Source organism: Cheilinus undulatus, linkage group 21 (genome assembly GCF_018320785.1).
Source record: "Cheilinus undulatus linkage group 21, ASM1832078v1, whole genome shotgun sequence".
Classification (NCBI taxonomy): domain Eukaryota; kingdom Metazoa; phylum Chordata; class Actinopteri; order Labriformes; family Labridae; genus Cheilinus; species Cheilinus undulatus.
Window position 1 is genome coordinate 41,620,298 of NC_054885.1, and position 13,463 is coordinate 41,633,760.

At 41.3% G+C, this 13,463-nt stretch overlaps 1 protein-coding gene across 5 annotated transcripts in view; it reads left to right on the top strand.

The window, feature by feature from the left end:
* The first annotated feature begins 7,253 nt into the window (after positions 1–7,253).
* ap2a1 (adaptor related protein complex 2 subunit alpha 1) overlaps positions 7,254–13,463 on the top strand; it is a 71,862-nt gene continuing 65,652 nt past the window's right edge. For 4 of the 5 annotated variants that reach the window (XM_041817319.1, XM_041817317.1, XM_041817320.1 and 1 more), the window contains exon 1: positions 7,254–8,088. In XM_041817319.1, the coding sequence (XP_041673253.1) occupies positions 8,022–8,088 (67 nt within the window). In that variant the 5' untranslated portion in view covers positions 7,254–8,021. The remainder of the gene's footprint in view (positions 8,089–13,463) is intronic. The other variant, XM_041817318.1, reaches the window with a different exon arrangement.

The following is a 13,463-nucleotide window of genomic DNA, read 5'->3' on the forward strand; positions in this document are numbered from 1 at the left end:
GGATCACACAAACACTGAGCTTTAAAACACTCAGGTTTCAGACTGGACAGAGATCCTTAAAGAGCCAATTACATTTAGTTTTTAAAAATGTCATAGCGTAGCCTGAGATGAATCAATAGAATAAAAATGAAAAATATTAATAAAGAGCATCAGGCTTTGTTTTACTGAGTTTTCCTTTGAAAAACATGTACAATTAGCAGCTTTATTACCCCAAAATAACAAGATGAATGAGCCAGGGGGTAAAAAACAACTAAATGTACCAATAACAACATCAGAATGGAGTACAACAATAATATGGCTTTTTTTCCTAAGAACCTTCTTTAATGTCGAAGTGTAGAGTGTGTAGTGTCTGCAGTCTCAGCTCTGAGTCTGTGTGGATAGGTCTCAGTCTCTGAGTCTGTGTGGAAAGGTCTCAGTCTCTGAGTCTGTGTGGATAGGTCTCAGTCTCTGAGTCTGTGTGGATAGGTCTCAGTCTCTGAGTCTGTGGGGCGAGGTCTCTGTCTCTGTGGGTCTGTGTGGATAGGTCTCAGTCTCTGAGTCTGTGTGGATAGGTCTCAGTCTCTGAGTCTGTGTGGATAGGTCTCAGTCTCTGAGTCTGTGTGGATAGGTCTCAGTCTCTGAGTCTGTGTGGATAGGTCTCAGTCTCTGAGTCTGTGTGGATAGGTCTCAGTCTCTCTGAGTCTGTGTGGATAGGTCTCAGTCTCTGAGTCTGTGTGGATAGGTCTCAGTCTCTGAGTCTGTGTGGATAGGTCTCAGTCTCTCTGAGTCTGTGTGGATAGGTCTCAGTCTCTGAGTCTGTGTGGATAGGTCTCAGTCTCTCTGAGTCTGTGTGGATAGGTCTCAGTCTCTCTGAGTCTGTGTGGATAGGTCTCAGTCTCTCTGAGTCTGTGTGGATAGGTCTCAGTCTCTGAGTCTGTGTGGATAGGTCTCAGTCTCTGAGTCTGTGTGGAAAGGTCTCAGTCTCTGAGTCTGTGTGGAAAGGTCTCAGTCTCTGAGTCTGTGTGGATAGGTCTCAGTCAGGATCAGACATCTGCACTCTGGAATTTTACTCCATTCTTCTTAATAAACTGATCAAGCTCTGTCAGGTTGATCAGGGATCAGGTTTGAACAGTCCTTTTCAAGGCTGCCGAGAAGCATCCCCACAGCACGATGCTGCCTAGAGGCATCCCCACAGCACGATGCTGCCTAGAGGCATCCCCACAGCACGATGCTGCCTAGAGGCATCCCCATGGCACAATGCTGATGAGAAGCATCCCCACACCATGATGCTGCTGAGAAGCATCCCCAAGCATTATGCTGCTGAGAAGCATCCCCACAGCACAATGTTGCAGAGAAGTATTCCCACAGCATGATGCTGCCACCACACTGCTCCTTAGATTACCTTTAACATTATAATGATCGAGGAGTAAAGTTATTATTTACATTTACTCAATTGACTGTAACTGAGTAGTGCTTTTGCACTTTTGGAGCACTTTGATAAATCAGGACTTTTACTTCTACTTCAGACAGTTCTACCCGGAGGAACTGTTCTTTTACAGACAGTTCTACCCGGAGGAACTGTTCTTTTACAGACAGTTCTACCCGGAGGAACTGTTCTTTTACCGACAGTTCTACCCGGAGGAACTGTTCTTTTACAGACAGTTCTACCCGGAGGAACTGTTTTTTTACAGACAGTTCTACCCGGAGGAACTGTTCTTTTACAGACAGTTCTACCCGGAGGAACTGTTCTTTTACAGACAGTTCTACCCGGAGGAACTGTTCTTTTACAGACAGTTCTACCCGGAGGAACTGTTCTTTTACAGACAGGTCTACCCGGAGGAACTGTACTTTTACCGACAGTTCTACCCAGGGGAACTGTTCTTTTACAGACAGGTCTACCCGGAGGAACTGTTCTTTTACCGACAGTTCTACCCAGGGGAACTGTCCTTTTACCGACTGTTCTACCCGGAGGAACTGTTCTTTTACAGACAGTTCTACCCGGAGGAACTGTTCTTTTACAGACAGTTCTACCCGGAGGAACTGTTCTTTTACCGACAGTTCTACCCAGGGGAACTGTTCTTTTACTGACAGTTCTACCCGGAGGAACTGTACTTTTACCGACAGTTCTACCCAGGGGAACTGTTCTTTTACAGACAGGTCTACCCGGAGGAACTGTTCTTTTACCGACAGTTCTACCCAGGGGAACTGTCCTTTTACCGACTGTTCTACCCGGAGGAACTGTTCTTTAGCAGACAGTTCTACCGGGAGGAACTGTTCTTTTACCGACAGTTCTACCCGGAGGAACTGTTCTTTTACCGACAGTTCTACCCGGAGGAACTGTTCTTTTACAGACAGTTCTACCCGGAGGAACTGTTCTTTTACCGACAGTTCTACCCAGGGGAACTGTCCGTTTACTGACTGTTCTTGCCGGAGGAACTGTTCTTTAGCAGACAGTTCTACCGGGAGGAACTGTTCTTTTACCGACAGTTCTACCCGGAGGAACTGTTCTTTTACCGACAGTTCTACCCAGAGGAACTGTTCTTTTACCCACAGTTCTACCCAGGGGAACTGTTCTTTTACCGACTGTTCTACCCGGAGAAACTGTTCTATTACCAACAGTTCTACCCAGAGGAACTGTTCTTTTACAGACAGTTCTACCCGGAGAAACTATTCTTTTACCGACAGTTCTACCCGGAGGAACTGTTCTTTTACAGACAGGTCTACCCGGAGGAACTGTACTTTTACCGACAGTTCTACCCAGGGGAACTGTTCTTTTACAGACAGGTCTACCCGGAGGAACTGTTCTTTTACCGACAGTTCTACCCAGGGGAACTGTCCTTTTACCGACAGTTCTACCCGGAGGAACTGTTCTTTAGCAGACAGTTCTACCGGGAGGAACTGTTCTTTTACCGACAGTTCTACCCGGAGGAACTGTTCTTTTACAGACAGTTCTACCCGGAGGAACTGTTCTTTTACAGACAGTTCTACCCGGAGGAACTGTTCTTTTACCGACAGTTCTACCCAGGGGAACTGTTCTTTTACTGACAGGTCTACCCGGAGGAACTGTACTTTTACAGACAGTTCTACCCAGGGGAACTGTTCTTTTACAGACAGGTCTACCCAGAGGAACTGTTCTTTTACCGACAGTTCTACCCAGGGGAACTGTTCTTTTACAGACAGGTCTACCCGGAGGAACTGTCCTTTTACCGACTGTTCTACCCAGGGGAACTGTTCTTTTACAGACAGGTCTACCCGGAGGAACTGTCCTTTTACCGACTGTTCTACCCGGAGGAACTGTTCTTTTACCTACAGTTCTACCCGGAGGAACTGTTCTTTTACCGACAGTTCTACCCGGAGGAACTGTTCTTTTACCGACAGTTCTACCCAGGGGAACTGTCCTTTTACTGACTGTTCTACCCGGAGGAACTGTTCTTTAGCAGACAGTTCTACCGGGAGGAACTGTTCTTTTACCGACAGTTCTACCCGGAGGAACTGTTCTTTTACCGACAGTTCTACCCGGAGGAACTGTTCTTTTACCCACAGTTCTACCCAGGGGAACTGTTCTTTTACCGACTGTTCTACCCGGAGCAACTGTTCTATTACCAACAGTTCTACCCGGAGGAACTGTTCTTTTAGCGACAGTTCTACCCAGAGGAACTGTTCTATTACAGACAGTTCTACCCGGAGAAACTGTTCTTTTACCGACAGTTCTACCCGGAGGAACTGTTCTTTTACAGACAGGTCTACCCGGAGGAACTGTACTTTTACCGACAGTTCTACCCAGGGGAACTGTTCTTTTACAGACAGGTCTACCCGGAGGAACTGTTCTTTTACCGACAGTTCTACCCAGGGGAACTGTCCTTTTACCGACTGTTCTACCCGGAGGAACTGTTCTTTTACAGACAGTTCTACCCGGAGGAACTGTTCTTTTACCGACAGTTCTACCCAGGGGAACTGTCCTTTTACTGACTGTTCTACCCGGAGGAACTGTTCTTTAGCAGACAGTTCTACCGGGAGGAACTGTTCTTTTACCGACAGTTCTACCCGGAGGAACTGTTCTTTTACCGACAGTTCTACCCGGAGGAACTGTTCTTTTACCCACAGTTCTACCCAGGGGAACTGTTCTTTTACCGACTGTTCTACCCGGAGCAACTGTTCTATTACCAACAGTTCTACCCGGAGGAACTGTTCTTTTAGCGACAGTTCTACCCAGAGGAACTGTTCTATTACAGACAGTTCTACCCGGAGGAACTGTTCTTTTACCGACAGTTCTACCCAGGGGAACTGTCCTTTTACCGACTGTTCTACCCGGAGGAACTGTTCTTTTACAGACAGTTCTACCCGGAGGAACTGTTCTTTTACAGACAGTTCTACCCGGAGGAACTGTTCTTTTACCGACAGTTCTACCCAGGGGAACTGTTCTTTTACTGACAGTTCTACCCGGAGGAACTGTACTTTTACCGACAGTTCTACCCAGGGGAACTGTTCTTTTACAGACAGGTCTACCCGGAGGAACTGTTCTTTTACCGACAGTTCTACCCAGGGGAACTGTCCTTTTACCGACTGTTCTACCCGGAGGAACTGTTCTTTAGCAGACAGTTCTACCGGGAGGAACTGTTCTTTTACCGACAGTTCTACCCGGAGGAACTGTTCTTTTACCGACAGTTCTACCCGGAGGAACTGTTCTTTTACAGACAGTTCTACCCGGAGGAACTGTTCTTTTACCGACAGTTCTACCCAGGGGAACTGTCCTTTTACTGACTGTTCTTGCCGGAGGAACTGTTCTTTAGCAGACAGTTCTACCGGGAGGAACTGTTCTTTTACCGACAGTTCTACCCGGAGGAACTGTTCTTTTACCGACAGTTCTACCCAGAGGAACTGTTCTTTTACCGACAGTTCTACCCAGGGGAACTGTCCTTTTACCGACTGTTCTACCCGGAGGAACTGTTCTTTAGCAGACAGTTCTACCGGGAGGAACTGTTCTTTTACCGACAGTTCTACCCGGAGGAACTGTTCTTTTACAGACAGTTCTACCCGGAGGAACTGTTCTTTTACAGACAGTTCTACCCGGAGGAACTGTTCTTTTACCGACAGTTCTACCCAGGGGAACTGTTCTTTTACTGACAGGTCTACCCGGAGGAACTGTACTTTTACCGACAGTTCTACCCAGGGGAACTGTTCTTTTACAGACAGGTCTACCCGGAGGAACTGTTCTTTTACCGACAGTTCTAACCAGGGGAACTGTTCTTTTACAGACAGGTCTACCCGGAGGAACTGTCCTTTTACCGACTGTTCTACCCGGAGGAACTGTTCTTTTACCTACAGTTCTACCCGGAGGAACTGTTCTTTTACCGACAGTTCTACCCGGAGGAACTGTTCTTTTACAGACAGTTCTACCCGGAGGAACTGTTCTTTTACCGACAGTTCTACCCAGGGGAACTGTCCTTTTACTGACTGTTCTACCCGGATGAACTGTTCTTTAGCAGACAGTTCTACCGGGAGGAACTGTTCTTTTACCGACAGTTCTACCCAGGGGAACTGTTCTTTTACCGACTGTTCTACCTGGAGGAACTGTTCTGTTACAGACAGTTCTACCCGGAGGAACTGTTTTTTTACAGACATTTCTACCCGGAGGAACTGTTCTTTTACCGACAGTTCTACCCAGGGGAACTGTTCTTTTACCGACTGTTCTACCCGGAGGAACTGTTCTTTAGCAGACAGTTCTACCGGGAGGAACTGTTCTTTTACCGACAGTTCTACCCGGAGGAACTGTTCTTTTACCGACAGTTCTACCCAGGGGAACTGTTCTTTTACCGACTGTTCTACCCGGAGGAACTGTTCTTTTACGGACAGTTCTACCCGGAGGAACTATTCTATTACAGACAGTTCTACCCGGAGGAACTGTTCTTTTACCGACTGTTCTACCCGGAGGAACTGTTCTTTTACAGACAGTTCTACCCGGAGGAACTGTTCTTTTACAGACAGGTCTACCCGGAGGAACTGTTCTTTTACTGACAGTTCTACTCAGGGGAACTGTTCTTTTACAGACAGTTCTACCCAGGGGAACTGTTCTTTTACAGACAGTTCTACCCAGGGGAACTGTTCTTTTACTGACAGTTCTACCCAGAGGAACTGTTCTTTCACTGGAGTATTACACTCCTGTAGATTTTTCTCTTCTGTTGACTCTACAGCAGAGAGAGGATATTTCCACCTCCATCAACACTGATGGTGTTTACATGTTTTTGGATTTTCTCTGGTGTTCAGCGAGGCTGCTCGGGTTCTTTTCTCATGTTTCTGCTGGACTGTTGTTTTCAACGTGACAGACTTTTGCTCCATGAGTGAAGTCATCCACTGAGTTAGGGTTCCTGTCTGTGACTTTAGGTGCTCCTAAAGGACTCATAGTCCAGCATTTTCACAGAATATCCTTAGAGGAGACCCACCCTACCACTGTCAGATATTCAACACTTTATCATGTAGTTCAACTAAAGAGCCAGTGTAGATGCTTTTAAAGTGTTCTTCTAACTCTATATGAGTTGAATTGACACTGTCAATTTTTCTGTGTATTTGACTTAATTATAGAAGTGTGACTTACCTGAGCAACCTGGCTGGAGATCTATTCTCTGATTGTTCTTTTCAATAAGGAAAGATCAGATTTTTCTGTAAAACTCCCCAGCATCTACTCAGTACTTAGTACTTTAAATAAACTTTAAATGAAACATGTTTTACTTTAATTAGAGTAGATGTATAGACTAGTGCCTCTACTTTTACTTAAGTTAGTTTTAACCAGGCAACTGGACTTTTACTGGGGTACAATGCTCCTGTACATTTTCCACATTAATATCATGACGGTAATAGATGTAATGCTGTTTATAAGAGTTTAACTCCAAGATTCATATATTACAGTAATGTTCCTGTAATCTGCCTATCACTGTTTATCTATCAGCCTCCTCTGTGACTGACTCAGTTAATTAGGCCGTTATGATAACAGCTGAACTTAGACATTTATAGTAATGATAATAACGATATTAGTAATATTATTATTATTATAGTAAAGATAATAATGATAATAGATGTAAGGCCAACTATTATGGTTAAACTTTAACAGCAGAATATTAAACTAAAGCCCCTCTTATCTGTTTATCAGCCTCCTCTGTGACCGGCTCCCCTAATTAGGCCGTTATGATAACAGCTGAACTCCAGTTCGACCAATCAGCGCACAGCTGCAATCCACAGATGGAGAGGAGCGTGCGCGTGCCCGGGTACGTGGCGCGCGGTCCCGCTGTAGGTTCTTGTGTCACGAGCCTTATCCGAGCCGCGGTGGAGGCTGGAGAATTAACACGGGACATCTGATTTAGCACGTTTAACCTGCGCAGGTGTTAACCTTCATATCGATGTTCGGCAGGTAACTCTGTCCGCGGACTGTTTCCGGTCTCACGGTGATGAATTACAACGTTTGAATGATAGCGCTAGCCAGCTAGCTAGCTAGCTGTTGAGCTAGCTTTACGGTGCGTGACTCGGAGTAACTCAAACGATAAAATACCGGACATTATTTCCACTAACGCATCAACCTGAGCGGATTCCTTCTAGAAACATCCACGCAGCGTGTCTGTGAACCCGAAGCTACTCAGTGCTGGAGGTGTTAGCGCGTAGCTGCTAATCCTAGCCTGATAAGGATTGAATGAAATAACGTTAGCTTGTCATAGCAGCGGAAACGAGCCAGTTAACGGGACAACTTACCGAGTAACCCTAACCCGAGATACCGACACCAGCTAATCTAGTACAGGCTAACCGAGCTAGCCACCCACTGACTCACCGAGCTAACGGTCACTCAGTCCGCTTCATCCGGCTGAAGAGAGCTGCTACACGGCAGGGCGGCCCTCAGCAGCCCGGGGAGAGAGGCTGACCACCGGGCCACCTTACCGGATCTAACCGAGCAGAGAGGCTGACCACCGGGCCACCTTACCGGATCTAACCGAGCAGAGAGGCTGACCACCGGGCCACCTTACCGGATCTAACCGAGCTGAAACCACCGATCCGCCAACATGCCGGCTGTGTCGAAGGGAGACGGAATGCGCGGCTTGGCCGTGTTCATCTCGGACATCAGAAACTGTGAGTCTGATTTCTCCTCTGTCATTACCGCCATTCTGACTGCTGGCTCTGACCTGACTGCCCTCATAAGAGCTGACTTTACCCCTGCAGACTGGCCTGAAGATGGGTACCTAATACATGGGTGCTGTCACCAGAACAGTCGGTTATAACATTACTGTTGCTGTAATAGTCGGTTATAACATTACTGTTGCTGTAATAGTCGGTTATAACATTACTGTTGCTGTAATAGTCGGTTATAACATTACTGTTGCTGTAATAGTCGGTTATAACATTACTGTTGCTGTAATAGTCGGTTATAACATTACTGTTGCTGTAATATTCGGTTATAACATTACTGTTGCTGTAATAGTCGGTTATAACATTACTGTTGCTGTAATAGTCGGTTATAACATTACTGTTGCTGTAATAGTCGGTTATAACATTACTGTTGCTGTAATAGTCAGTTATAACATTACTGTTGCTGTAATAGTCAGTTAAAATGGTGCTAAAGTCAGTTATAACATTACTATTGCTGTAATAGTCGGTTATAACATTACTGTTGCTGTAATAGTCAGTTATAACATTACTGTTGCTGTAATAGTCAGTTAAAACGGTGCTAAAGTCAGTTATAACATTACTGTTGCTGTAATAGTCGGTTATAACATTACTGTGGCTGTAATAGTCGGTTATAACATTACTGTTGCTGTAATAGTCGGTTATAACATTACTGTTGCTGTAATAGTCGGTTATAACATTACTGTTGCTGTAATAGTCGGTTATAACATTACTGTTGCTGTAATAGTCGGTTATAACATTACTGTTGCTGTAATATTCGGTTATAACATTACTGTTGCTGTAATAGTGGGTTATAACATTACTGTTGCTGTAATAGTCGGTTATAACATTACTGTTGCTGTAATAGTCGGTTATAACATTACTGTTGCTGTAATAGTCGGTTATAACATTACTGTTGCTGTAATAGTCGGTTATAACATTACTGTTGCTGTAATATTCGGTTATAACATTACTGTTGCTGTAATAGTCGGTTATAACATTACTGTTGCTGTAATAGTCGGTTATAACATTACTGTTGCTGTAATAGTCGGTTATAACATTACTGTTGCTGTAATAGTCAGTTATAACATTACTGTTGCTGTAATAGTCAGTTAAAACGATACTTTTCCTATAATAGTCAGTTAAAACGGTGCTAAAGTCAGTTAAAACATTACTGTTGCTGTAATAGTCGGTTATAACATTACTGTTGCTGTAATAGTCGGTTATAACATTACTGTTGCTGTAATACTCGGTTATAACATTAATGTTGCTGTAATAGTCAGTTATAACATTACTGTTCCTGTAATAGTCGGTTATAACATTACTGTTGCTGTAATAGTCAGCTATAACATTACTGTTGCTGTAATAGTCGGTTATAACATTACTGTTGCTGTAATAGTCAGCTATAACATTACTGTTGCTGTAATAGTCAGTTAAAACGGTGCTAAAGTCAGTTATAACATTACTGTTGCTGTCATAGTCGGTTATAACATTACTGTTGCTGTAATAGTCGGTTATAACATTACTGTTGCTGTAATAGTCGGTTATAACATTACTGTTGCTGTAATAGTCGGTTATAACATTACTGTTGCTGTAATAGTCGGTTATAACATTACTGTTGCTGTAATAGTCAGTTATAACATTACTGTTGCTGTAATAGTCAGTTATAACATTACTGTTGCTGTAATAGTCAGTTAAAACGATACTTTTCCTATGATAGTCAGTTAAAACGGTGCTAAAGTCAGTTAAAACATTACTGTTGCTGTAATAGTCGGTTATAACATTACTGTTGCTGTAATAGTCGGTTATAACATTACTGTTGCTGTAATAGTCGGTTATAACATTACTGTTGATGTAATAGTCGGTTATAACATTACTGTTGCTGTAATAGTCAGTTATAACATTACTGTTCCTGTAATAGTCGGTTATAACATTACTGTTGCTGTAATAGTCAGCTATAACATTACTGTTGCTGTAATAGTCGGTTATAACATTACTGTTGCTGTAATAGTCAGTTAAAACGGTGCTAAAGTCAGTTATAACATTACTGTTGCTGTAATAGTCAGCTATAACATTACTGTTGCTGTAATAGTCAGTTAAAACGGTGCTAAAGTCAGTTATAACATTACTGTTGCTGTAATAGTCAGTTAAAACGGTGCTAAAGTCAGTTATAACATTACTGTTGCTGTCATAGTCGGTTATAACATTACTGTTGCTGTAATAGTCGGTTATAACATTACTGTTGCTGTAATAGTCGGTTATAACATTACTGTTGCTGTAATAGTCAGTTATAACATTACTGTTCCTGTAATAGTCGGTTATAACATTACTGTTGCTGTAATAGTCAGTTAAAACGATACTTTTCCTATAATAGTCAGTTAAAACGGTGCTAAAGTCAGTTAAAACATTACTGTTGCTGTAATAGTCGGTTATAACATTACTGTTGCTGTAATAGTCGGTTATAACATTACTGTTGCTGTAATACTCGGTTATAACATTAATGTTGCTGTAATAGTCAGTTATAACATTACTGTTCCTGTAATAGTCGGTTATAACATTACTGTTGCTGTAATAGTCAGCTATAACATTACTGTTGCTGTAATAGTCGGTTATAACATTACTGTTGCTGTAATAGTCAGCTATAACATTACTGTTGCTGTAATAGTCAGTTAAAACGGTGCTAAAGTCAGTTATAACATTACTGTTGCTGTCATAGTCGGTTATAACATTACTGTTGCTGTAATAGTCGGTTATAACATTACTGTTGCTGTAATAGTCGGTTATAACATTACTGTTGCTGTAATAGTCGGTTATAACATTACTGTTGCTGTAATAGTCGGTTATAACATTACTGTTGCTGTAATAGTCGGTTATAACATTACTGTTGCTGTAATAGTCGGTTATAACATTACTGTTGCTGTAATAGTCAGTTAAAACGATACTTTTCCTATAAAAGTCAGTTAAAACGGTGCTAAAGTCAGTTAAAACATTACTGTTGCTGTAATAGTCGGTTATAACATTACTGTTGCTGTAATAGTCGGTTATAACATTACTGTTGCTGTAATAGTCGGTTATAACATTACTGTTGATGTAATAGTCGGTTATAACATTACTGTTGCTGTAATAGTCAGTTATAACATTACTGTTCCTGTAATAGTCGGTTATAACATTACTGTTGCTGTAATAGTCAGCTATAACATTACTGTTGCTGTAATAGTCGGTTATAACATTACTGTTGCTGTAATAGTCAGTTAAAACGGTGCTAAAGTCAGTTATAACATTACTGTTGCTGTAATAGTCAGCTATAACATTACTGTTGCTGTAATAGTCAGTTAAAACGGTGCTAAAGTCAGTTATAACATTACTGTTGCTGTAATAGTCGGCTATAACATTACTGTTGCTGTAATAGTCAGTTAAAACGGTGCTAAAGTCAGTTATAACATTACTGTTGCTGTCATAGTCGGTTATAACATTACTGTTGCTGTAATAGTCGGTTATAACATTACTGTTGCTGTAATAGTCGGTTATAACATTACTGTTGCTGTAATAGTCAGTTATAACATTACTGTTGCTGTAATAGTCAGTTAAAATGGTGCTAAAGTCAGTTATAACATTACTGTTGCTGTAATAGTCGGTTATAACATTACTGTTGCTGGAATAGTCAGTTAAAACGGTGCTAAAGTCAGTTATAACATTACTGTTGCTGTAATAGTCAGCTATAACATTACTGTTGCTGTAATAGTCGGTTATAACATTACTGTTGCTGGAATAGTCAGTTAAAACGGTGCTAAAGTCAGTTATAACATTACTGTTGCTGTAATAGTCAGCTATAACATTACTGTTGCTGTAATAGTCAGTTAAAACGGTGCTAAAGTCAGTTATAACATTACTGTTGCTGTAATAGTCGGCTATAACATTACTGTTGCTGTAATAGTCAGTTAAAACGGTGCTAAAGTCAGTTATAACATTACTGTTGCTGTCATAGTCGGTTATAACATTACTGTTGCTGTAATAGTCGGTTATAACATTACTGTTGCTGTAATAGTCGGTTATAACATTACTGTTGCTGTAATAGTCAGTTATAACATTACTGTTGCTGTAATAGTCAGTTATAACATTACTGTTCCTGTAATAGTCGGTTATAACATTACTGTTGCTGTAATAGTCAGCTATAACATTACTGTTGCTGTAATAGTCGGTTATAACATTACTGTTGCTGTAATAGTCAGCTATAACATTACTGTTGCTGTAATAGTCAGTTAAAATGGTGCTAAAGTCAGTTATAACATTACTATTGCTGTAATAGTCGGTTATAACATTACTGTTGCTGTAATTGTCAGTTATAACATTACTGTTGCTGTAATAGTCAGTTAAAACGGTGCTAAAGTCAGTTATAACATTACTGTTGCTGTAATAGTCGGTTATAACATTACTGTTCCTGTAATAGTCGGTTATAACATTACTGTTGCTGTAATAGTCAGTTAAAACGATACTTTTCCTATAATAGTCAGTTAAAACGGTGCTAAAGTCAGTTAAAACATTACTGTTGCTGTAATAGTCAGTTAAAACATTACTGTTGCTGTAATAGTCAGTTATAACATTACTGTTCCTGTAATAGTCGGTTATAACATTACTGTTGCTGTAATAGTCGGTTATAACATTACTGTTGCTGTAATAGTCGGTTATAACATTACTGTTGCTGTAATAGTCAGTTATAACATTACTGTTGCTGTAATAGTCAGTTAAAACGGTGCTAAAGTCAGTTAAAACATTACTGTTGCCATAATAGTGGGTTATAACATTACTGTTGCTGTAATAGTCGGTTATAACATTACTGTTGCTGTAATGGTCAGTTAAAACGGTGCTGAAGTCGGTTATAACATTACTGTTGCTGTAATAGTCGGTTATAACATTACTGTTGCTGTAATAGTCGGTTATAACATTACTGTTGCTGTAATAGTCGGTTATAACATTACTGTTGCTGTAATAGTCGGTTATAACATTACTGTTGCTGTAATAGTCGGTTATAACATTACTGTTGCTGTAATAGTCAGTTAAAACGGTGCTGAAGTCGGTTATAACATTACTGTTGCTGTAATAGTCGGTTATAACATTACTGTTGCTGTAATAGTCGGTTATAACATTACTGTTGCTGTCATAGTCGGTTATAACATTACTGTTGCTGTAATAGTCAGTTATAACATTACTGTTCCTGTAATAGTCAGTTAAAACGATACTTTTCCTATAATAGTCAGTTAAAACGGTGCTAAAGTCAGTTAAAACATTACTGTTGCTGTAATAGTCGGTTATAACATTACTGTTGCTGTAATAGTCGGTTATAA